General features: G+C 42.1%; 2 protein-coding genes across 2 annotated transcripts in view; one reads left to right on the forward strand and one right to left on the reverse strand.

The window, feature by feature from the left end:
* mturn (maturin, neural progenitor differentiation regulator homolog (Xenopus)) overlaps nt 1–7,361 on the reverse strand; it is an 8,747-nt gene extending 1,386 nt beyond the window's left edge. The window contains exons 1-2 of the mRNA XM_008299755.1: nt 6,932–7,361; nt 1,973–2,095 (exon numbers count right to left, since the gene is read on the reverse strand). Coding sequence (XP_008297977.1) covers nt 1,973–2,095; nt 6,932–7,090 — 282 coding nt within the window. The 5' untranslated portion in view covers nt 7,091–7,361. The remainder of the gene's footprint in view (nt 1–1,972; nt 2,096–6,931) is intronic.
* A 2,431-nt stretch (nt 7,362–9,792) lies between these two features.
* On the forward strand, nt 9,793–25,318 carry sh3bp5a (SH3-domain binding protein 5a (BTK-associated)). Its single transcript, XM_008299756.1, has 9 exons — nt 9,793–10,148; nt 10,510–10,572; nt 15,700–15,828; nt 20,441–20,605; nt 20,738–20,868; nt 21,165–21,207; nt 22,523–22,739; nt 22,865–23,230; nt 24,068–25,318. Exons 1-9 carry the CDS (start codon nt 10,071–10,073, stop codon nt 24,241–24,243), a joined length of 1,368 nt encoding a protein of 455 aa, XP_008297978.1. The 5' UTR covers nt 9,793–10,070; the 3' UTR covers nt 24,244–25,318.
* The last annotated feature ends 1,534 nt before the right edge of the window (nt 25,319–26,852 follow it).

Genomic DNA, 26,852 nt, shown 5'->3' on the forward strand with positions numbered 1-26,852 from the left:
AGTTTGTCTGTTTTTCTTCACTTTTTTTGTTGTCTTACTTGGCTATTCTGAATGTTTGACTTTGCTGCCTCCTGTGTTTCCTCATGGCATTTATTCATGATAGTGTTTCCCCTGTTTTTATTGAGTCCTTCATTTATAACATAATATGAGGGGTTCAGTGCCCAAGCGGGCCAAACCACAAAAAATCCAAAGCTGAGTTTTATGTTTTTTATATAAGTGTTAATAGTCTACGAGTTTGTGACGAAGTGGTCCAACCAACAGCACACTAGTAATGTCACAATGCCACTCTGAAGTTTGGCCCATACTGGTTTTGGCATACCGATTTAGTGGCAAACTGGGCCAAGTGTACAGGAACTGCTGACCATTATATCACAGGCGCAGGTAGTTGCACGTTTGCAATTCAGCGTGACCTCAAGCCCCGTGAACACTCAACTCATAGGTACGTTAAAGTAAAAAGAAAAACTTAATTAGCCACCACCAAGCATCTATTTCTACCCCATGGTCCTCAAAAGTATCTCTAGTTCCTTACGATGACCCATGTCAACAAAGTCACTGTTTCTATCTCTGGACAGCGTTGAAACATCTTTGAATGCATATAATGACTCCTTCAACAACCAGGATGGTTTTTTTTCCAACACAAAGTTTAGACCCCAGTTTTCTCTAAAACTAGTAAATGTGGGTTGACATACTTTGGCACCAACACCCTCATTTATGTTTGCATCCTAAAAAAATTGATTTTTGAGCTCACCAACAAAAAAAATTAATGCAACCATTTGCATCACTCTTTTTGAGTTATGACAACTTCTAAACAAGGCAGTCGACTGTATGATTAATATGTTATTTTGCGTTTCATATCTGGCGTGAGTTAAGATATTTTTACTCAGTATTTGGGTATATAACATGCTTAACCACTGGATTTGGAATACAGCACTTACAAAAGGACCTTAGTTTTCAATTAAGGTGTAGATTTGGAGGTGAAAGCCAAATTTGTGATTAATTATTGAATGAATGAATAATTTACGACACATTAAGCAGTGTTAATGGAGTACCAGCATCACTGAATTTCTTTTAATTTGTAAAGCTTTGCCCCTTAATAAAAAACCTCTTACTGGTAATCTCTTGATTATTCCTTTGCCATTAACAACACCTTCATCCTGAACACCTCTGACCTCTAATGTTGGACAGTCCCACATTAAGTCACCAACATTACACAACATTGTCAGTAGCCTTCATTCCTCACCAATAAATTGTATACAAACTGATGTCTTTTCATTACTCTTACTGAGTTAAGTCTTATTCTAAGCAGTGAGGTGGGAGATGATAGGCATCAAGACATTTAATGAATGTTATCGATTACGCGTTGAATGTGGATGTCTGCATTTCCTACAGATTGAAGATGTAACTGTATATTTCTAGGACGCATAGCGTGGGGAAAAAACATGACAGGAGAAGCCTGAATAACTTTGCTTGCTTTGAGAAGCTTAAGAGCAAAATGCATACTTTTTTACCTTCATGCCCCTTTTCCTCTGTCTCGCCGTTACCGAGTGGCACATTTTAGTTCCTGCAAACGACTTTATCTTTGATTTTGATGGCTAGAAAAATGGAACTTCAATTATAGAAATAAAGAGATTGAAGTTTTGTTGTGATAACCTGCTTTGTGTTTTAAACATTTGTACAGTAGGTTACAATTTTTCTTTTATTTATCGAAAAATAAAAGCTTGTGGACGAAAGTGTCAAGCAGTGTCAGACATTAATAATCTACAAAACTCACTCAAGGCCTTGAATTGTTGTCTATTTCCTGCTATCGTTTGCTATCTCGACGTGACGTTTAGCTCGTGGCGGAGAGAACAGAATGTATCAGGGCCGTAACAGGCTTGGACACAACAAACAGATCTTGCTGTGCTGCAGCTGATGCACCGTGTTAGAAAGTAAACTGTGACTCCCACAGCGTCACTCCTTCTTGTTTTCTTACAGGCCTGAAGGACGTGAAGACCTTCTCCAGCACCTCCAGCAGAGTCTTCTTCCCGCAGGAGGAGATGTAGTCCTGGGCCAGCTGGAGGAAGGGAAGGCAGTCCTCGCTCTCGCTCCACACATGCTGCACACACAGACAAACACCAAGGTTATCGGCGTCTTTCTGGGGCATCGACCAGGCGCAGCGGAAGCAACGCATAGATAATGATTGAGGAAATAAATTTATATGCAGTTTTAACACAATATGGCTCATGATGTAATGCCGCCTCCACCAGTGTGGCCTCATGTGGGCTTTGTAGTGACATCGAAGTTAATAAATGAGCAAATCTGTGCTCTGGGTGACGCAGCACATAAAAACTAGAGCAAAGCAATTAAACCTGATAAAGAGGCATTTGTTGAAGGGCAGACACAGCAGACAAACTGTAACAGTAGGTTGGCTAATAAGACAATAAGGAAGCTGATAAGAAAACGCTTGTTGTTTTTTTTGTTTTGTGAGGAATTTGCGGCTATTTTACAGATTTTCCCTGTTTTGTTGATTAACAAGCCATAACTACATCTAATGTCCACATCAAGAATCTATTCATTTATTTGTGCGTTCATAAATGTATACTGTTTCACTGTCTTTATATGAGCAAGAAATTGTACTATTTTGCAGATATCTGCCATTATTTTTTTGTTGTTGTTTGTTTTCTTAACATTAATGTATTTTTTCTGACACCATTGCTGCCAGATTTTCACATTTTTTCCCCTCTTTTTTCTTACAGTGTAGATGTAAAAGGTAAATAAATCAGAATCAAGGACTACAGAACAGATTATGATACATTACTTTCCGCTCAGACTGGTAAAATCCCTTTGGGTCAACGTTATTTACACTGGTTATTGTGTTTTATTGACCTGGAGAAGGTGGCGCACCACACTGAAAGGACTACATTATCAACATATAACTGAATTATCTTTATTCAGATTGTTCATGTTTTAACTGTACTTGTAAGATTAGTTTGTGAGTGACGCTCTGTGTTCAGGACTTTATCTTAAAGTGTTTCCTAAACGACCAAACAAAAGCCTCCGTACACACTCGTGCCGGTACAGAACACGGCTATTTTGTCCCACTTCTAACCAAACTCACTCTTTTATCCTGCAGCACCTGCCTGGTCTGACAAATGTGCTCCCTTTACGGCCTGAGCCTCAACTCTATGGCTCTGATAAGGAAATAGAAAGTAGTACATTTATGGTCAATAAAGCATCATTAAATATTGGTAAACTGTAATTCCTCCTGGATTAAAGTCAAGTTCCTCGTTAGTAAAAGCTATCGACCACCTCAAACCTTTTACAAGAATTGTTGGATAAACACTGGGATAGGCCGGTGGAGCATTTCAGCCTGTTTAGTGTTGTTTAATTGGAGTCTAAAGGCCAAACTGTTAGGTGATGTATTAGGTAATGCTATTATAGGTGTCTAGTCAAGTGTGCAGAGCGACAGGGAGAAAGCAAGCAGCAAGCGTAAAACAAAAGATGACTTTCTGTGTAGCCGAGGGGCTTCACTGATGGGTGAACCATCATTTAAAGCTATTTAAAATGAAATAGAAATGTTTTAGACAAAAAATGTATCATATTTTAGGACATTTTTGCACATACAGTTTGATATAATTGTTGTATTCGAGTGTTTGCAGCTCAGATTTAAAGCATACAAACACTCTCAAAACATGAAAAAATGGTGTCTTGACTTAGACCTTAAGAACTTGTTTAGTGAAAGAGGAAATTACCTGCTTCATGCCAAACAAAGGAACCGACAAATCAACAAACTGCAATATTTTTTTTTACTGAATTATATTTACTCTTATGAAAGCTCATTTCTTTTACCTTAATTGACAACTGAAGGTCCTTTTAAGGTGTAAACAGTTGTCAAATGCAATTTCAAGGTGGTTTCACACCTTAAATACATCAAACTGTGAGTATAGTCCATAAAAATAAAATGCCTATATATATCTAAAGCCATTATCTCTTAATTCGAGCCTTAAAATCTAATTTAAACTGTCTTATTTGCACCCATATTAATGAAAAAACAATTAAAACTCAAGGTGTAACACTGGTTTTATAATGTTTGAAGACATACCTACATGTGAGAGTTAAAGGACTCACGTGAAAACAGCCTGTGGTGAAAAAAAACCCCCAAAAACAACAGTGTTGCAGACAGAGGCAAAGGCAAGTACAGTGGGATGGCTATTACAGGTGGACGCTGACGGATGGACGACCTCCCACGTGAGTGTGTGCCTCCACCGCAACAGCTAACCCCACCTTCCAGCAGAGCAACTCGGACGAGCAGAGAAACAGATTCAAGGCCGCACGACAACTTCAATTATTCTGTTTTCTTTTAGCAGTCATACTGAAGTCATACAGGCTGACAACTACTAAAACAGAGAGCCATCACAGAGCTGCAGACAGAGATGTGCAGCAGCACTCGTGTCATGTTTGGCCTGATCTCATGGCGCCCTCTAGTTGATAAGGTGATGCTCTGGATGCCCTCAGTTTTTTGGAAAAACAAGACAAACTGACAAGGACAGTTTGTAGCTTGTGCGTGCATGTGTGTGTGTGTGTGTGTGTGTGAGAGAGAGAGAGTGAGATAGCATGCGAGACGTCCTGGTGATAGCAGTATTGATCCAACCAGAGTAACTAGATCTCGAGAGTCCTGCAGAGACAAAGAGTTATTCTAGCTGTTTTGAGAGTCCATAGCAGAGTGTGTGTGTGTGTGTGTGTGTGTGTGTGTGTGTGTGTGTGTGTGTGTGTGTGTGTGTGCAGCAGTTGAGGAGCATTAGATTAGAAATCCAGAGAAAACTGAGAGTTGAGAGGGAGATAAAAGAGAAAGCAAAGAAAGGAAAATGGAAAAAGTCGGTGCTTGGAGACGACGGATCATACGGTGCACTTAAATACCTGGATGTGGTGTGATTAAACTCTCTGCTATGCTCTTCTCTGATAACACTGTCAATAAAAGAGATCGGTTGTGCAGAATTTACATGTGCATTTAACTTTTTTTTTATTTTTTATGAGCAGACATGGAAAACCCCTGCTACAGAGGTGCTGCTCTGCCATCCGGTCCAAACGAGGCCTACAGACACACAACACAGGCCGAGTCTGCGTGACATAATGTGTTATTGAGTGAACAGACGCCCTGGCTCCTGGGTCATCTCCATCTGCTCCCCGCCCTGCTAGCCCCTGTCACCGAGCAGGAGGAGGAGGAGGAGGAGGAGGAGGAGGAGGGCGGGTCTGGCCTCTGGGGCTTTAGGACTCATAACACCACTGCACCACTGTGGCTGATCAGAGCTGAGTTGGAGCTGCCATCAACACACTGAACTCTGTAGTTACAGCACAGTATGGCCTTTTTGGGTTTCAAGCAGTTTTTGTTCAGAAAGTAGTAAACAGTTGTGTTTTAAGGTTGATTTCTGATGTCATTTAGGGCTTTTACATGTAGCTGATTTAGGAAAAACACATTAAATACAAGTAGAAAATTGTACATTTCTCCACAGTCATATTATTTTGGGAATATTAGGACGGAGGATCAAATCACCAGAGCAGGTAAATTAGTGCAATTAATTTATTTGGCTAATATTATTTATCTCAGTAGATATTTCTTTCAAGAGTGGGGTTTAATGGAGATAATGAGGACCGGTTTGGAGCAGAAAACTGGCAATACCTACACATGTGATTAATTATTTGCTGCCAGTGAACAGGTCAAGGGATCAGCTGTGGAGAGAAGTGTCNACAGGTCAAGGGATCAGCTGTGGAGAGAAGTGTCACAAGGACCGGTACAGGACATCTTTCCTGCCCAGAGCAATAACCCTGTACAACACCTCGCCTCTGACTGCCACAGAGCATTCTCAGCTCTCTGCTCTGTAAAATCCTTTGTCTTTGCACTGTTTGTTCAATTTGCACATTCCAGTTATTTTATTTATTTTATTTTAATTTAACTTTATTTTTAATTTTTTAAAGAATATTTAAATGTAGCCCTTTTCTGTTGTGATTGGTGTGTTTTCTTTTGTTGCTGCTGTATCACAGTAATTTCCCAGGCCTGGGATAAATAAAATATTTTCCTATTCTATTCTAAAGCACTGGTTTTCATGTCTAGAAATAATTATGTGATTTTTCAAAAATGACATTCAAGAAGAATAAACACTTTTTTTTGGGCTTAAATTTCCACATATGCAGTTATTTTTATTTTATCTCAATTAGAATAAACCCATTTTCTACTTAAATCTCCACTGATGGAGTCATTATTTTAGTTTTTGATTCAACGAGAATAAACTAAATTCAGTTTAAATATCAACTGATACATTAATTATTTTTTTCCATTTATCTCAAGAAGAATAAGCATTTATCTGCCTGAATCTAAACAGTTATAGTTATCATTTTATGTTTATTCCAAGTGAAATAATCGAAATTCTTCTTAAGTGTTCATATATATAGTTCTTATCTTAGTTTTTAATTCAAGGAGAATAAACAAAATTCTGCTTAAACCTCAACAGATGCAGTAATTATTTTTCTTTTATTTCAAGGAGAATAAACACTTACATGTCTGCCCAAATCTTCACGGACAGTTATGATCATCATGATTGTTTTGAAATGTTGTGCTCTAAATCCAACATGATGGCGTGTGGGGCTCTTATTTTGAAAGGTAGAGGCCTGGTTCTGTTACCCTGGTTCAGAGGGTTATCGCAGCTGATTGCAATGGAGGGGAAAAAACACCACCATCGACACATCGGGAGAAGGGGGGTGTTCACCCAAACTGAAATGACATCATCCCCTGCGCTCGTCGCCCAAAGCCCCCCTTACCTCGTCCCCTCCTCCCCTCCCCCGTCCATCAGCCTGAAAACCGGGACCAACCGGGACAACCCCACCTCCAGCCCACCCTCGACACACCTACAAGAACACACACACACACACACACACGGAGCTCGAGGCCCTCACTTACAAAGCTGTCGGTGCCGCCGGGACACAGCACGTAGAAGGAGACGCCGGGCTCTGCGTAAAAGTCCAGCCGCCTCTCGTCGTCCTCCTCGGCGAAGATGAGGTCGAACGGGTTACCGGAGCACCACTTCTCCGCCGCCTCCACCAGATGCTTGAACTCCATCCTCTGTTATCCGCTCTGCGGTGTCCCTGGCTTCCAGGAGCTTGATCTCTATCTCTGTGGCCGTCGCGGCGATGATGCTTAAGACGCAAATAACAGCTGATCGGACCGCAGCATCAGCAGCCTCCACTACCGCATCTCCTCTACTGCACCTTCTGCATGGCCCGGGAGGGAAACGGAACAGCGGTGGTGCACGGAGCCTGCCGGGGTCTGCTGCTGTTGATCCGAGCTCAAAGCCCCATTCCTCTCTTCCTCCTCACGTTATGAAATCAGCCCGTCGGTCGCATACATGCATACGCAGGAGGACGCTGGAAAAAACGCGATGACGAATAGTGAAGCCGGGCAGCCGTCCATATCTGAGGCGCTATAGGCCTACCCCCAACTTTCTCACTGTCAGCTACGCTGCTGCAGCGTTTTCACCTGCTGCCATCATGCAGGAGAGCGAATAACGGACACAGACTGCATCTGCACAGTATGCAATCACATGGAGAGAGAATGAGCCCATTAAAACCAGTGAAATAACCTGAAACCAGCGCTGCCATGAAATAATGTGCAAGAAAATCAAACAGTGTGCACACCCAGATCACTCACATGCACAAATAGAAATAAAAAACATACATCTGATTTATTGGGAATATTCTCAACCTATAAACTTTAAATCCCCAAATCAAAATAAGAATCAGCTTTAGTTGCCATGTTTGTGTACAATGAATTTAATCTTTGCTTAATATATGCATTTAAACAAATGCTTATTCACAAATCTACAGATATGTGTCTAAGGTTTGTTTAAAAGTAAACCAAAAGCTGAATGTAAATTCTGCAGATTCTGGTAACACAGGAACAAATGCAACTATGAACCATTATTCCAGGCTTATTGGTGCTTTATATAGGAGAGGTAGGTGGACAGTGGAGCGGAGCAGTGCTGCTGGAATGAAAATATGAACAGTTATGCAACACACATGCAGAGGTTCAGGGTCAGAGATTCAGGATTTGGAGTTGCAGTGGTTGTTCAGTGTAAAAATAGTCTGTGCCAAATGATAAAGGTCACCAGATGTGACTGAAAGTTCTGGGAAATTTACAGTAGATCTGTTTGATTGTGTGGTGAGATCTGAAAGAGATGCTGTGATGGATGTAAGGACAGGATGCAGCCAGAGGAAGGTTTCTACATCAGTACTGGTTTATGTTGCTTTGTATTGTAATATTTGGATTACATATTATTCAAAATGAAGCAACCATGTTAAAAATAACATATGACCCACATGATCATTTGTCACTCTGAACTAGTGACCTTAAATACAACCACTGTCCTTTAATAGACTAGACAGTGGCTTTACTGGTGAAATCATATTTATATCATGAAGTGTATCTCTGACAGGTTCACATGGATGTGATCCACCAAATCCACTGACTGAGTCCAAGAAAGCTGTCTTTATTTCTTGTTTAATTTTCTGAGGGCCCTTATAATCTGTCAGGGCATCTGTCCAACATCTGGCTGGGAATCACTTTCCTAATAAAACACTGAGACCACAGTGTTTACAGGAATCCAGCTCGCTGCCATTATCCTTCAGCCTGACCCTCCCTGTTCCCCGGAGTCCTCACCACCAGAGGGCGAGTGAAACCAGACAAACCTCCCTCACTGGAGCTCCGTCAAGCGAGAGAAAGGTAGATCTGAAAGGTCCAGAAAAAAAGTAGAGTGAATTTTCAAAATAAAAGAGAAAAAATCGATTGATTTACATTTAAAAAAAAAAAAAGAAAAAACAGAACAAAGTAGAAACAAAGCATGTAATAATAGTATTTGTTCTTCCTACACACGGCATCTTTACAACAGATTGAACGTCATGAAACAACAAAATATGGACATTGCTGTCAATGATAAAGGGCACATGGAGAGTTGAGTCATCGATCAGAAATCACAAGTCAGTAAGGGATCACATTAATGACATTGTAGATGCTGCTTATTGAGTTTGATGAGGTTGGTGGACATTTAAGGGACAAGATCCTGTTGTTGGACATGATCATTGTCCTTTATAGCCACACCTGACTAGGATGTGGGTTAACTCAGTGGTAGAGAATTTGTCACCAGTTAAAAGCTGCAAAACTTTTTAACTAAATGAACCGAGTGAGATTTTGACATGTAAAACCTTTTCTCCAAGTCAATTTGCACGCTGCATTTATATATATATTTTTAGTATCAACTCACGTGTTAGAATGACAGGTCATGATTGCTGCGTAGGCCTCAAGATGTCAGTGAAATACCAAACACAGTATCGGCATGTGTTATCACTCCAAAGCTGATTTTGCCATCTGATGCTTCAGTTAGTCTGAATTCCAATAACATATGATAGACTTTATTGTCTTCAAACGGATATTTGGAGTGATACAACATTTTAACAACTCTATATGACAACAAACAACATGCCAGTTGAACCAAACGTGCACAGCAAAGTACAGAATAGGTCATATATATAGATCAATATATGAAACAGGTGAATTTGAAAACAGTCCTCTTGCGTCAAACTGAACAGGCACATTTTTACGCAGCAAAAGCTCAAGCAAAAGAAAAGCAGCACTGATCAAAGCACATTTTGGAGTGGAGGGACTGTGGAGAGCCAAAATCCTCCCTATGCGTTGCTTTTATTTTGAAAGTCCAAAGCAGAAGCAGTTCCATTGATGAATATAGTTGCTTTTACTTTTTCTTCTCCCACAGTTGCTCCGTGGTCGATCCCTGAGGTGGTGAACCTTTAACAGTGCGCGCTGGATCTCCCTGCGGCAGGACGCGCGTCTCCGCAGATACCGGACCGACTCCTCTGATTCTTCCAACTCTACAAGAATCCTTCAGCGGTCCGGAGCAATGCGCTGCGCTCTGCGTAAAGGTTAGAGAGGGCGGATCGCTGCCGGACACCTCCGCCTGCCCAGCACCCCGGGGGTCGCGCTTTGTTTCCTGTTAAGACCCTCATTTTTTTTTGGCCAAAATATTCTGAGAATGGAACCAAATGGGAATAACTGTGAGGATGAGCTGCAGTGTGCTGAGGAGGAAGAAGAGGTGGATCCCAGAATCCAGGTGAGAAGGGGGTCAGGAGAATGGGTCCAGATGTATTTACCAGTGAAGTGACACTGGGATGAATCAATAGAACTGTCAGACTGTGTGGGATATTTTTGAAAATGTTAACCCTGATACTTCTTGAATAAAGCTACATACAGCTGGACAGAATACTACTTTATTATATTATAACAAGCCAGTTAAAATAAACAACTGTGAGGGTGAATGCAGTGAAATGTTCCAATAAAAAGATTTAAGATTGCTTGTTCCTTCAGGCTCAGTAATTCAGTAAACACAAGTCACAGTTTAACCTCCAGATCTGACTTAACCACACTCCTCCCTCTCCCTGTCTTCTCATGCCCGCCATGTTTTCTGTAAACAGGGGGAGCTGGAGAAGTTGAACCAGTCTACGGATGACATTAACCGCTGGGAGAGTGAGTTGGAGGTGAGACCAAACACCAACACTATTATCATTATTGCCTCTCTCTGCTGGGGTAAACACTTCTCCTGCACCGCGTGAGCTGAGCTGCACTGACATCTATCTCACAGAGCCACTAAATCTCACTTTTCAGAATCTAAAGTTTTACCCGAAACAAGTGAGAAATCCTGTCAGAGTTAATCCATCTTGTTTCCAGTAAGTTTCAGGGATTTGCCTAGCGACGAGGTGGTTGCTTTGAAAAGGGTTCACATGGAACGCCTTGCAAAGATGGAAATTTCCTAAATGAGTGAGCAGCTTTTAGAGGAAAATGTGGAAAAACTGAAGCTGCCGCTGCGAAATACAGCTGCACTGTATAACCTTTCAGTGCTACAGGACGCATTACTGTGGTTTGAATGTTAAATACATTATTTGAATGGCACATGCAGAGCAATCTGAATCCCATGTGCTCTCATCGTTGCCCTTCAACTCCCTCAGGCTGCTTAAAAAAAAAAAAAAAACCCATATCAAACACTTTAAAAGAGGAAAAAGGTTTTAAAATCAAGAGAGGACCTGGAGAAAGACGGATGGTAGATGGAATTTTTTCTTACAGCGCTTGCTTGCATTCAAATGTGTGCTCGTTAGGTTACTGTTCAGCAAAACCAAAAACATTCCAGAGCTAGGCCGCAGTTTTTCTTTTCCTAAAAGCTGGCCTCTTCTGTTTCTCATTAGACCAAGACTCACATCCAAACTCCACAAACCAGAGCAGCAGACAGAAAGACAGAAGGATCAGATCTGTGTCATTTCCATTTGATTCATCCCTATTTTCAGGCTAAATATTGGGCAGCTGTTACAGATTATATTGAACATATCTGATATTAACTGCTGTTTATTGTTTTTTGGAGAACTCCACCTTTTTTCACTGCTGTGGGAACATTTTCATGAAACGTTTGCGTCAGTGAGGTGATTGATAGCCTATCAATAAACACGCAGACATGAGCAGACAAAGAAAGAAAGCAAGAACGCGATTCATCAGGAGGAAAAATGAAAGTAAGGAGCTCAGGAATGTGGAAAGTGCTGCTGGCGGGCTGCAGGCTGTTTTCCTGCAGCGTCTGGGGTTGATTAAGGATGATGTACTGTAGATTCACCGGATTCAGGAGAAGTTCAGGCAATGAGGTTAAATCCACGCTCAGACTGTGTTCTTGACTCTGCCAACACAATGTTAAACCCCCTCGTGTGCCCTGGCAGAGATATAAGATCGCATGTATTTGTTGAAACATATAAACCTCATCGTCGAGAGTAACCGGCGACGATACGTGACCAGTGCTTTTGCTGGATTTACCTTCTGGATTCTGTGCTGCGTCACTGCAGGAAGACGCCAGGAAACGTTACGATATCACAGGACGTGTGCTTCCTGTAGCATCCTCTCCCTTTTCCCTCTTCAAGCTCTCTTTTCTCCTCTGTCAGTCCTGTGAACAGGATGCAGGTGCTGCTGCCTTTCAAACCCATTTTTCTGCAAATCACAACACATGTGGGAGCCGCTCTCAAACCAGAGCCTCCCCACTCCCAGTCTGTCACGGAGTCTAACTCTGTTTGTCGTCACAGTCGCAGCTGAATGAAGCACCCTTCGTAAGGTGGAAAGTATAAATCCAGCGGCAGGTTTTAAAGATGAACTTGAGGAAAATATCACGTACCCTCCAGCTTCTGTGGTCTTGTTCTCTTTATTTACTCGCAGCAATCTCTGCGAATAGACAAGACTTTACAATCAAATAACGACATCTATAGTTTTCCTACTCTGACTGCTGGATGTAAATTGTAGGTAAGCAGTGCCTTAAAAAAGTATTCACCCTCCTTGGAAGTTTTCCCCTTTTATCACTTTTCAACACTGAGTCCTTGTCAAGGTCATTTGGGTTTTTTTTGACAAGAATTTACATAAAAGACTCTTTCATGTCAAAGTGACTTGAAAAGTTTCTTATATCCTTCCCTTGACTTTTGCTTTTTCAGTAACATTTTTTACAGAGTTGCTTGGAGAGTTCTTTTGCCTTCATGGCGTAGTTACAGCCAGGAGTACTGACTCACCTGTGCATGGACCTTCTAGATAGAAGTGTCTTTACTCTACAGTCCCTTGAGACACATTCACTGCACTCAAATGGACCGCTTTTCACTAGTGGTGCCACTTCTGGCACCAGTTGGCTGCACTAGTGTTTGATTGGAAGTCATTTGAAAGGGGGCTAACATTTGTGCGTTACTGTTTTCAAAATCAGTGTCACTTGGAGAAACAAGAACAACGTCCTTCAGGCAACAACCTGCACGCAGAAAATTTCAGGTTTTACCAGAAGTTTGGATCATTTCATAGGCAGCCGTGCTATTCTGTTTTTCAGCGAATTATCCATTTAAGTGGCCCTGCTTGCCTCTCTGTGTGCACATGTCCAACAAAGCAATTCCCCCGTGACTATTTTCGGTGAACATCCTGAGCTCAGCCCCGCTCAAGACAACTGTGATTGGCTTGAAGAAGTGCAAACACGGCAGAGTGGGTTTTTTTTCACCTATAGGAGAATCATAATAAAGTGCAGCCAGACCATTCTACACAGTGCAGTGATTGGTCAACTGTTTTCTAGACGATGTTATCTAGATTGATATCTAGACTACAGTGTATTTGATTGTAAATGCAATGTAACCATCTCTAATTTAAGGATTTGGTTTGAGCAGTTTAACAGGTAGCTGTTCAGAACTTACATTTGTACAGAGTTTGTTTCATGTTAAACACAACCTGGTGTTCCATCATGTTAGTAAGGCCTTATCCACATGTGTATGGGTAACCCTTTAAAACAGAGCTTTTTCTTTGTGTTTTGGCCTTTTGTCCTTTCTGATTGGGTCACTTATCGTTAGCCTCATAGCATACTTGCCTAAGTCATATTATCATGTTTTTGGGAAATGAGAAAAAAAACAATTTTTAGAAATGACATTGGTATTTATTATTGATTTTTTAACAGTACATTCAACCAGATGTGATTGGCCAATGACATAGGTAGAAAGACAGGATGATGCAGAAATGATAGGAGAGTAAAGTTAGGCAAATATCTCAATTTGACCAAAAAATGACGTAGGCAATTATGCTATGAGGCCAACGTTATGTTTTCATATGTCTTAGTATGGACAGAGATTGTTTCTGATACAATTCTAAAATGTTTGTCTGAACAGGATAGTTTTTTTTAATGAATATATATTAGTTTGATGTTCTCCCCGTGCAGCGTGGGTTCTCTCCGGGTTCTCTGGGTTCCTCCCACAAGGTCCAAAAACATGTTGAGGTTAATTGATGATTCTAATTTGTCTGTAGGTGTGAATGTGAGTGTGCTTGGTTGTCTGTCTCTAAGTGTAGCCCTGTGATAGACTGGCGACCTGTCCAGGGTGTCCCCTGCCTTCACCCTAAGTCAGCTGGGATAGACTCCAGCCCCCCACGACCCTAGTGAGGATTAAACGGTGTATAGATAATGGATGGATATATTAGTTTGGACACAGTCTAAGTCAGTATCAGTGTAGAGTCACAGTTGGAAGGTTTTATAACCCACTTTCACTCCATCGTTACAGCGCTTAATGTGGCAGACTGTCCAAATGAACAATAGGGAACTGGGTAGAAAGAGGGTGTAGTTTGAGAAAAGGCCGATGGACACACACATACACCATCCTTGTCGGTTTATCTTGTTTTTTTTTGTTTGTACTGTTGTCTTTGTGAGTACATTCACTGACACAATATGTTCCCAAGCCCCTTGCCTTAACCCCTAACACAATTTGAGTCGGTTTTATTCATTTACTGCCAATTTACAACATGAGTCATGTCAGGGCACTTCACATAATAAGGGGAATACCTTACAATTACCATTCTCCTTGAGCAGCTCTTTGGTGACGGTGGGGAAGAAAAAGGCTCTTTCAGCAGTGAGAAACCTCACAACACTGGCCGGTTCGTTGAGGTCAAGATCAGAAACATGTAACTCTGCAGCCAGAGATACCTGCAGAGAAGACAAAACACAAAGTATGGGAGAGAGAGAGAGAGAAGACACAAAGTCAGTGACATCAGTGGTGGCATATAAATGTATAGAGAGTGAAGGAGACGAGAGTCAGTGTAGCCAGTGACAAGAAGCTAATATGGGAGTAACATGATCTCTCTTGCTATGGTACCTGTCAGTACTCTGGCTACAGCATTCAGATCAGCTGGATGTTATCCTCACCTGAACCCCAAACTAAACCAAACCTCAACCCTAAAACCAAGTCTGAACCTCAAAACCTTTGAAGGAGTGTAAAAAAAAAAAGTGAGGACCAGCCAAAATGTCTAAAACTCAAACTGGTGCTTATAGAAGTAGCCGACAACGACACACACAGACACACGCACCTACAAACATAAAAACAGGTGGCCGGCGTCAGTAAACCTGCCCTATAGATTTGATGACAGACCGTATCTATGAATAACAAATATACTGTCACAGTGTCACTTTGGCCTTCATAGCAAAGAATGTGGACACACACACACGCACACACATGTGCATAGATGTCATGCCTTGCTGTAATGTTTTATCATAACTCACAAATACTCACCAGTTCACCACCAATGAATGTCCACATGCTTATCAGCTCTGTGGGCAAAAACACCCGTTGGAGCAAAAACCCATGACTGAGATAGTGTGCACAGCTGGGCACAGCTGGGCACGGTAATGCATGTTCTTGTATTTGGGTATTAGTTTAGTGAAGACTTGAATCGGAAGAGCTGCTTTGGAGGCACATGGCCAAACTGATCCGAGCCAATAGGACAGCACTAACTACAAAGGCCAAACTGTGACTTGTACTTAAAATAATACACACAAGGGAAAATGCTGCCAAACTGGTGACACGTTGGTGCTCTGCCTAAATGCTCACAATGAGCAAAGAACATTGTATTTTTTTTTATTTTAATTTTTTTATTTATCCTTTATTTAACCAGGCAAAGACATTTGAGAACAAGATTCTTATTTACAATGCCAGCCTGGCAAGTGCCACAGACACCTGTAGGGCAAGTGGGGGAGGGGGACACTAATAAAATAAATTAAATTAAATTTAAAAAAATTGGAAAATTGTGCTCATAATTTCAGATAAGCTCATATGCTCAATCCTGATTTCTGTTTGCAGGACTGCCGTCAGCGGTTTCGTGCAGTTCTGGTGGAAGCAACAGTGAAGCTGGACGAGCAAGTGAAGAGGATCGGACGAGCTGTAGATGATTCCAAACCCTACTGGGAAGCCCGCAAAGTGGCAAGACAGGTACACACACACACACACACACACACATTGACAGAGGAAAGCTGGAGTGACTCTGAGGTCGGCAGACAGAAAGTGTGAGGGCAGGCTTACTGAGGATTAGCACTGAGAAGTTTAAAGAGCTCTGCTTATATCTACTTAAAGGGAGCGCAGTCACGTGATGTCTATTTTTAAACTCAGTCACACCTCTGTATCCTAAGCTAATGTCACATGTAAACACATGCATCACCTCTGTGTGGAGGAGAAACTGATAGCCGTGCAACACTTTGCATGATCTGACTTGCTTCTTTCACTGAATCTTGGATATCTCGCCGTGCTCACTGCACTGGTGCAGGTAGAGACAAAGTAGGACAACTTCCCCAGCGGTTAGCACGTGAAACTGTGCTGTTCCCTCACCGGTGGGTCGTGTACTTTTACTGTCTAATTGCTCCAGCCTGTTGAAGCTTTGATCTGATTGGACAGAAATTTTGAGTCCAGCAGCCTCCTCCATTCGAGCCAATAAAGAAGCAGCTTATGAGTCACACATCAGAAGGCTGACATTTGTGTGTCAGAGCTGAGCTGTCAAACTGAAATAGATTTTGTATTTGTGTGTGTGTGTGTGTGTGTGTGTGTGTGTGTGTGTGTGTGTGTGTGTGTGTGTGTGTGTGTGCGCATGTTTGTGTTTGTCCTTGCTTCTCAGTGTTGCAATATGACAAACTACCTGCCAGTGTCATCTGTTTCTGATGGTAACACGTGAGTGCGAGGGATTACTGGGAGGTTTTGAATTTTGATAGGACCTGCGTTCACGTGAAAGGATGAAAAGCCTTCTGTAGCCTTGCGTTTGTGTAGGTATATACGTGTGTGTGTGTGTGTGTGTGTGTGTGTGTGTGATCAGGGGATTTAAATAGAGCAAAGCCGATAAGGGCCTTGGGTTAAACTTGTGTATTGTCTGGTCATGATTTATGGATGAATATTTAATATTTAATACTTGACCTATTTTAAAAGGACCCAAACACATACCCTCACTGACCCTCTAGCATAAACGCACAACACTGCACGTACCCCCCCACCCATAAGCCTACCCCAACCCCCCATGTTTTCCCCCTTGCATTCCAGCAGACTTGGGGGAGGTGGTGTATAGGAATTTGTCGGTACTGTCCTATCTTTTGTCCCTTTTACCCAGCATTCTCTTCTGCACCACTGCCTGCCTGTCTGGCTCTGTGTTCCCCACCCTCACCCTCTGTTTCACCTCTCTGTACCTCTTTGCCCTCCATCTCTCACCTTGGCAAACTGTAAACAGGGAGAATTTCGAGAGACAAAGGCGTCAGACGGGACGTCAGCGTCTGACACATGAATTATGAAGGCGTCACGTGCACGGACACACACGCTTTATGCACACACATCAAAAACATCCTTTAGTAGGAGGATTTTTACAGTCACCGGGTGACAGTGTGTCATGGTATTATGGAGAAAAAAGCATCCTATTGTGTGGTTCTGAGTGTCATATAATGTGTGCTCAGTGACATCAAGTTAATTAACTGATAACAAAGCTCATCATTTGCATGGTGTCTGAAGCTCAGCAGGCTTTTGTGCTATAAAGATAACGGCAAATTGTGTCCTCCAGCTCTGATGCATGCTACTCAACAGGGCGTCAGCAGTAAAGAAACAGCAGAAACTCTCAAAGTGACTGTATTTAGGTACTGACTACACCCTGGGCTGCCACTGAAGCTTCATGAAAACACACTAACCCTGTGTGGGGAAGGCTGCTCTTTCGAGGAAGTCCTGCTATTTTAGTTGGATGCTGACATAATACAACAATGATGGATGCAGCTTTAAAGCCTCAGATACTTCTCTGGTTCTCCTTATGTTTTCCCCTCATCAAATATCTATCATCCTCCTTCTGTTTTCTCTGCAACCCCTCTCCTCTCAGAGCCTGGGAAATGGGTCATGATGAGGGACAAAGAGGTAGGATTCATCTTCGCCAGTTTGTCAAGCCAACAGATTGCACGCAAGGAGCAACTGCTATCTTCCCACTCCTCTCTTCTATCTCTTCACCTTCCCCAAAGGGGCCCTAACAAACCTGGATAGCATATCGGAACAACTGACACACCCTGATATGACAACAATGCCCACACAAAAGATGCCAGCTTTTCTGTTTTCTGCATTTAGCGTGAGGTGATGCAGACCTCTGCCTGCTGACGTCACTGGTGGAGGTTTTATCTTTACCATGGCTGACCGTGGCAGGGGTCGTGTTACAGGGGTTAATGTCGCAGAAAGCCAAGGAAGGCCATGAGAAAAAAGTGTAACAGCTGAAAGACCTGCACTGACCTTTTGGGAGTCTGGTCTGTTAAAGCTGTTTATTGTGAACTGTGTCACTCCAAAGGGCAAACACACAGACTCTCTTGATTCTGCATTTCCCTTCTAGGCTCTTTCAGTTCATTCCTTTGGTGTTACAGCCCATAATTTAGTTTAAGTTCGCTGTTGCCATTTTGGCAACAGAGTTCAAGGTTCTGCTAAACACAATGCATGCAACTTGTTTAGCTTACAGCATTGAGCAAACAGAGTTGCCAAGAAGCGGGTGGACATTAAACATGTCTTTGGTGAAAACATGTCGCAATGTAGGTACTCTAAATATTACCTATTTTCCTGGGAGTTGTTAGAGACCAAGCAGTGACTTCCAGGGCTGAAAAATGAAGCCAATGAAGAAGTGAAACAAACTGCAGTTCCACAATTGGCCACTTGAGGCTGACTCCAAAAGCGAGTAACTCTCCGTAGACTGCCGTGTTAAAAATGCTCAACTTTACAGCTGAAATAAACACGTTTACATTCTCGTACCAAAAAAGGTTTCGGTCTCTACAGCTAACTTCCCCGTTCACGACAACTGTACAGTCGGTACATTTTTAAAGAACTCACTTGTTTAAAATATATTGAGGCTTAAAGGTCAGCCTTGATTACACTTCAGTGCGGATGTGCACACAAACAGCTGTGGACATGCACAGATGTGTAGTTGTAGTTTTTACACTACTTTTTCTAGCTGCATGAGTTCACATGGAGGACACTGTTGACTGCTACGTGTTCTGCACAGACGCTACTAGTCACATGTTGACCAGTGCATAGAAATGCCCCGGTGCCATTTTACATTTGCTTTGCAGAAAATAATTGAATCCTTAAAATAACCTAAACACAATCATATTTGTGAAGATAATTTCAATGCAGCTTGGGTTCAGTTTTGTTTTCTGTCAGTTACTAACAATAGAAAACACGCCACAAGAAAGTACATTTGGAGTTCACGTGGTAGACGTTCGAAACTGTGAAATGGTAGCGTTCAGATGAATAGCTGCCTTTATTTCACAGTCATTTAGTCGCAACAATAATCTATTGAAAGCACTGAGGGATAGAAAAACAAACCAGATGAGAAAGCCTGTTTCCATTGTAGTACACAGTCAGTAGAGACATGCAACACAGTTACAACACAAGGAGCATAATGACAGACAGGATATTTATAAAATGTCACAGGGTTACACACTACTTCAAACAAACTGATTTCATACCAAATATGTTCCATTTAAATTGTTAAACAAAAAAAATGCAATGGAACCCCATAAGGGACTCGAGGAAAGATATCAGTGGATCATTCTGGATGCCTTTGATGCAAATAGAAAAATACGCTACACAGTCTTTCTACTGGCCCGCGAGAATTTCTTAAGATAAAAATCTTCAAGACGTGTTGCAGGACGAGGAAGTTATTTACATCATAAACGATATGAACGGAATATGAAAGGCTGCAATATCTGAGGCGAGTTTGTATGAACAATCATTTTGTCTTTTTGTTTATTTTCATCTCTTTAATACCCATCTTTCTCCAAAAAGGAGATGTCTACTGTGTCTGTTTAATACATTTTCATAGGCGTCTGTATTGTTAACATTAAACTCGGGTGGTGTTGTCCGCTCGCTTTTATCTTTCTCCAAGATTAAGGTCTCTGCTTCTAAATAAGACCATCAGGGCTAACCAAAATTCCTGGATTATTTTCATTGTATTAGAGGAAATCCGATTGGAGTTACTGTAACTGCTTAATCCTGGCATTCAGCCGACACGCTGACCTTTAAGTCACGCCTGTCGGAGCGGAGAGAGTGGGTCCAAATATGTCCAGTGGGATGAGAATAATCCTCCTATTGACTGTCACCGTGGGCAGGAAGAGCCCACTGATAATGTGTCAGATTTCTTCAGTGACAAAGCTTCTGTTTGTCCACTAGATCAGGGCACGCTCGTCTTTCTGTACGAGTGTGTACGCAGTGTCAAATCTCTTTAGTTTCTCTTTGGCTGTCATAAGGAATCGGCTCCGTCGGAGGAAATGTGCTGCAGGACACAAATTACAAACACACACACACACAAACACAAGGACTGCTGCTTGTTAGAACAAACCCCTTTGTCACAACGCTGTGGTCTCAACTTTCCGGCATCTTTTTCACTCTTGTCAGCTGTCGTGACATCAGAAACAAGTGAAATCAGAATTTTCCCTTTCATGAAACTTGGAGTCCCTCAGCTGCAATATTTACTGCCAGAAAGCTGAATAGCATTTTGGTTTCCAGTCAGCGCTGAATAAATTATAACTGTCCGCTCTTTCTTTCTGCCCAGGCCCAGGTTGAAGCCCAAAAGGCCACTCAGGAATTCCAGCGAGCAGTGGAGATCCTGCGGGCAGCCAAAGAAACCATCGCCCTGGCTGAGGAGAGGCTGCTGGAGGAGGACAGCCGCCAGTTTGACTCCGCCTGGCAGGAAATGCTCAACCATGCCACACAGAGAGTATGTACTTAATGCAAGCCAAAAAAAAAAAAAGCTCCATTCTAGCAACAGAAGCTTTTGACTCTGGAGAATGAAACTTTTCTCGGTTTTATAAAGTTAAAATAAACCTTTTTTTTTTCTCCGTCGTTTCAGGTGATGGAGGCAGAGCAGGCGAGAACGCGCAGTGAAGCTGAACACAAAAAAACAGCAGCCAACTACAACTCTTGTATCAGCCACATGAGGCAGTTAGAGAAGAAACTGAAGCGCTCCATCAATAAATCCAGGTCTGTGCTTGTGCTTCCTTTGTGATAAAGTAGAAATGATGCTCTTGAGATTCCCCCTGCCTTGGCCTCTTTATATGCGAGTGTGTGAGACATTGGGGCTACGTTAATGTCATCTGATGCAATCCAGATGTTTCATGTGTTGCTTGTGCAGTGTTGGGGTGTCTCCCTTTTGCAAGAGCCAAGGAATGCGAGTGCTCACAGAGGAGTGTTATTCTTCTAGCAGTTTCTCCAATGATGACTGGCAAAGTTTCTCCCTCCCCCCATTTCTCAGTTTTCTTCTTTTCCTCCCCCTGCAGACCCTATTTTGAACTGAAAGCCAAGTATTACCTACAGCTTGAGGTACGTATATGACCGGCCTACTGGGTTTCATGTATATTTACCCAATCTAATGTTAATGTGTTAATCTGTAGTTTACCACATTGGTTCATATCTTACATTCAATCCTTTCCAGCTCTGGATAAGTTGCTTTACATGTTTTGTCACATTTAGAACAATATTTTATTGGTTCAGTTATTCTATTTATGACTAAATAGCTAAAAAAAAAGATAAATAAATCCCATCTGCCTAGACTGTACTTTTGCATGCTTATATGCTAAACAAAAATGCTAAACATGGCTAGATATCAGCATGTTGGCATTGGAATCATGAGCCTTTTAATCCAGTGTACAAACTTAATTCTGTGACCATGCAGCCTCACAGAGCTGCTAGAATGACTGTAGTCACACGGACATCTGTGGACGTCACGGTTGTGTAGTTATTCTAAATTATATTACTTTCTAGCCCGCTGGAACCGCACTAGAACTTTAGGTTTTGTGGTTGTAATTAACATTAGGCAGTGTTGCAACAAAACTGCAGGTCGTATTTTAATCGGTGGACTTCTGGCTGACTTTGTGGACAACCAATGGCAATCAACAGATTTTTGTTTGGTTTTTTTTGCTGCAGGTTCACAAGAGTGGTTCAGTGTTTGTAGCAAGTTGCTGTAAATTCATATTTTATGTGTTTCTGGCAAATAGTCAAAACTTATCTATCCATCAGTTATATCCACTTTATCCTTCAGAGAGTCACGGGGGGGCTAGAAACAGGCTACACGCTGCTGGACAGGTCGCCAGTCCATCGCAGGGCCGGACAGATGGACTGACGACAAACGATTTTGAATCACCATTTAACCTATCGTGCATTTCTTTTTCCTCTGGGTGCTCTGGCCTCCACCCAGAGGAAAAAGAAAAACACCAACACACCAAGGCAAAAGGAGAACTCAAACACAGAACCTTGTTATTATGAGGGAACAGTGCAAACTACCATGCAAGCTCTGATAAAACCAGTCTCAATACTATAAAATATGCATTGTATGTATTCTACACAAACCCACTACTGCCAGGCATGTGTGCTGCTGCTTTGTGTTCATTTTGTCGGACGTCCATGGAGAGATTCACACAGACTCTCAGACACTTGGGCAGATGGTAAAATTTATGTCATTCGGAACATAAATTTTGCCATCTGCTGGCCTTAGGAAACAATCCTCATGGTGTAAATGTCACACTCACACAGCCTAATAAAAGTCTTTTCAAGAATGTTAAAATGTGCATAATTCACATTTGCAAACAGTTTTACAAGTCAGGGGAGTTCACTGAGTTCTTCGATTGATTTCTCACAGCAACTGAAGCGTCACGTGGACGAACGTCAGGCCAAGCTAGTTGTTGCAAAGGCCGAGTACCGCGCGGCGCTACGCAACCTGGAGAGCATCTCAGAGGAGATCCACGCCCAGCGCCGCTCCCTCGCCATGGGAACCAGGGAGCAAGGCGTCGGTGCCGAAGGAGACGGAGGCAACGAGGACATCGCCAACTTCAAGATGGAGTCGGACGGCCTGTCAAGTGAGTGTGACCAGACCTCGGAGTTCAGTGATCGCCCGCTTCCATCAATCCATTTGTTTTGTTTCATTAAGTCGGTGCATCTGTGCGTCTGCATGTTTAAAGTCCATACTCTGTGTGTGTTTCAGTGGTGTCAGTGTCAATCGACGAAGAGGGCAGTCACAGTAGCAGCTCAGAGGAGGAGGCCGACACTCACTCCACCTCCTCTCCCCAAGCAATGCCCTCCTCGCCTTCTTCCTCCTCCTGCTCCCATCCTTCCACCTCTGCCTCCACCCCGCTCGACATGCCCAGCCCTTTCCCCTCCTCCCCCTACCTCTCCTCCTCTCCGTCTTCCACCGCCCTGTCCTCATCCTGTCCCGGTGGCCTGGAGCTAGCGAGCCCCTGTAGCTCTCACAGCCCAGACTCGGTGTGCGGTTCTGGGCACGCCTCACCTCTCCTGGGCCCTCGCAGCCAGTGCAGTGGAGCTTCCTCTCCAGACTGCGACCAGGAGAGAGGTGACCACTGACTTCTAAATGTCAAGCTTCATCTTAAATGTTGGAAATGTTCTGCATTTCTTTTACCTTAGGGCTCCATTTGAAAACACTGGGAGGCATGCTTACTCACTGTGTTTTCTGAGTGAGTATAGAGGTGAAATAATTAAAAGCTGACTGGTCTGTCTGAACAGAAAGCAGAGGGTAGGGGCTGACCAGGATATGTGTAAAGCTCAGAAATATGGCACCTCTAAAGCTTCCTTATTAACTGGGTACATCCCATTTGTTAAAAAGAAATGTTCAAATGAGCAACATTAGCACCATGTAAGTGGTCATACTTGTCAGAATTTTTCCAAGCAGCACATTCAATCATGGCAGAAGTATTTATAGCATTTATTTATTTGTACGTAAAGGTGGCAATCCTGCAGATACTATCAACAAAATTTACATATGTAACTTGTGTAAGTAAAGGGACGGAAAAAATGACCCCATGACGGCCTTTTGGTAACTTTATTGGCTAATCTGAACTATTTTACACACTTGTCAGTAGGAACCGTTGTGGGGCGAATTGATGTGCCACATGGGAGTGCTGTTGCCATGACATGTGTCAGTAACTTCCACATAAATGCCAGGAGCCGAGGTTTCCCAGCAGAACATTGAATTGCATTGAGATAATCGATGTTATTCACTTCACCTTAAGTGGTTTTAATGTTGTGGTGGCGTGAAATAGAAATACTCAAGTCAAGGAGAAGTACTGCATATTTTTACTAAAGCATAGCATTTCTGTTTAGTGTAGAAAATACATCTTGTTAACCTACAGATTTATTGACAGATGTGTGCTTCCTTTCTCGTGTGTTCCAGGTGACAGAGCAGAGGGAGCCGAGGCGACATTAGAGGCCGGCCTGAACAGCCTGTCTTTGACTGTAGCACAGAAACAAGAAGCGGACTCCGGGGATGAACAAGACTCACATTTTATTAACCCTGAAATCTCCTCTCCCGGCTCCGCCAATACCGTTCTGCTGCTCAACAGTGTCTAAAGACGTTTGTCTGGGCTTTCAAACACTCGCTGTGCCCAGCTTCAAGCCTTCAAAAAGGACTCGCTGTCAAAAGACACGGAGCAGAATGAAGCAGCCACAGAAGGCGATGAGACAGCAAGCTGGACACCTGTATGACATTGTCTCAGTGTTGTCTAAGCATCTGTGATGTCACACGAGAGGTGCTATATGTATTTGACATCAGTATATTATGTTAACTAAATTGTGGATTTGTTGTAAAGAGATTAGGGGCAGGGTTGTTGGTCTCTATGTCAAACCTGTGGTATTAGAACTAGTGTTATTCAAGGGACTACATTTCCCATAAACCTCCTTGATCCATATTGCAAAGAGCTCTTTCTCACTTGATGGATTTTCATCTGTATTTGCTCAGAGAAGACCATGCTCTTTTTTCGTGCCATAAAATCTCTTTGTGTTGTACAGCTGTGTGACAAATATTCTGTCCATGTTGTAGAGGCTGTCAATCATGTCAGCGATGATGTAACTCGTCTACAGCTACGCAGCGACGCGTCTACATCAATGTAGTGAACTTTAATTGATGTTAACATGCAACTGTTGGCACCACTAAGACACATTTTTGTATTTATGTGAACAACGAGGCTCTGCTGGCTTCCAACGAGGATCAAAACGGGACGAAACCAAGCAGTCCGATGGAGGATTGTGTCATGCTCTGCCTTTATTTCTCAACCCTTTCGTCTTGATCCGTTTTGTTGATTTTGGAGAAACAATCATCAAGGAAGAAACTGGAGTGCAAGGAGTACTCTGAGCACTAAAGAGACTTAGAATGGTCTTCCATTTAGAGTCGTGAGTGGATGAGTGAATGTGTCGTCGAGTGCAAAGTGCAAACCACGTTCTCGGGAGGTTTGCTTGTGTGACCGAGTGAATGATTTTTGAATGTGTGTCTGTTTGTGCTTTTAACAAATGTTCAGATACTACCCCGTAGTGCAGATATTCTATATTTATACTCCTGTATTCTTGTATATGAACAATGTTTTGTGGTTATTGTTGTCATTGTTTAGCACAGAATAGGCAATAAACTTGTGTTTCATGTAACAAACACTAGACTTACAGTGTGTGTTGTCCTTTGAGGTCACTGAAGCCAGTGCCGGTCATTGTAGCCTGCTGAGGCAGAGGCAGACGTGTCCTGTGAACCAGAAGAAGGTGTGAAATTATGCAGTTAGAGTGTGACACCACAGGCAGAACAATTGTTATTTCATGCACTAGTCAATTCTTAGACTTTCTTTTTTTCTTAACATGTAAAATTTAATTTCTTTGCATCTCTAGATTTCAATTATAATACACGTCTTTAAAGGTTTTTTTCTCAAGATGAATTTTCCTCAGAAATCTCCACCTCAGTAGCACACACATACCAAACTTTCCATTTTTATTACACATTTACAGAGGAGTTTGGTCATATGTCATTCACAGCCTGATTTATGGAACATTTTATTGTTTTTTTTTGTTTTGTTTTTTTAAGTCCTAAAATGTCCTAAAAAAAATGGCAATTTTTATTTTGTTTTATTTTTTAGTCTTTTTTTTTTTGGTAATTTTCTGATTTCTAGGGTTCCCACTATCAACAATTTGAAAATGAAACCAGAATTTCGAAGTTGGCTTTATCCAGTGTTCAGATTTCTGTTCTAAACATGAATGTTAATTAAGTCATTTTTTGCATATTAGACCTAAAACTTCATAAAACACACACAGTAATTGTTGCATTGTAAGTAATCAGCTGGGGCAGTTTTGCAATCATATCTCCTAAATTACCCCATTCGCCTCTTGTACCCCCCCTCTTTATTTTTTATTACTTAAGAGGTAAAAAACTTAGATGAATGTTTGGCTTCCTGAGGAGAACTCTTGCGTAATAGCAGGACAGCTGTCTTGTATTGACACGGTCGCCAACTTTGTGCACTGAAAAAAGTACATAACAAATAACAGCTTTCCTCAACAAGACCTTGCCAGCAGTGGAATTACACAACAATAATTGGCTCCGCTCAATCTAAATTTCACTTATCGTGATGCTTTTTTGGTATCACTATAATTACGTTACCATTAGCAGTCCTAGAAATGCTCCACAAAGTGGCTTTTAGATAATGTGTTTCTGCAGTTTCCCCTCATTCAGCTGTTATTTTGCTCCCAACACACACTGACTGACTGTTTTATGTCCTCAGCTGTTGCAGCGTTATCTCATGACTTCAGTTAGTGCCCTGAAACTCCCGCACGACAAAGTTGAGCGCAGAACAGCCTCGTTCACTTTGTGCCTGTGTCGTCCAGTCCTGTCTGTCTCCTGTCTGTCAGCACATGCTCATGAGGCCAAGCTACATTACATTATGTGGCATCCTGTGATTTCAATATCTGCGCCAGATTAGCTCTGGATTCAGGTCCAGTAACAGTGAGTGATATTATAACTGTAGCAGATACTGACATCTAGTGGGGAGTTGGGGTATTGTCTTCACTCTTTTTTTTTTTTTATTAGGTGTGAAAGACCATTCGTGAAATGTTGTTTCCAAATTTATTTGTGGTTTTAGTTGATGAGGAAGCCCATTGTGTAGCCATATACAGTATATGTACATAGTGTACATATACATTAAAAAAAT

Source organism: Stegastes partitus, unplaced genomic scaffold, assembly GCF_000690725.1.
Source record: "Stegastes partitus isolate 25-593 unplaced genomic scaffold, Stegastes_partitus-1.0.2 Scaffold1456, whole genome shotgun sequence".
In the NCBI taxonomy this organism is placed as follows: Eukaryota; Metazoa; Chordata; class Actinopteri; family Pomacentridae; genus Stegastes; species Stegastes partitus.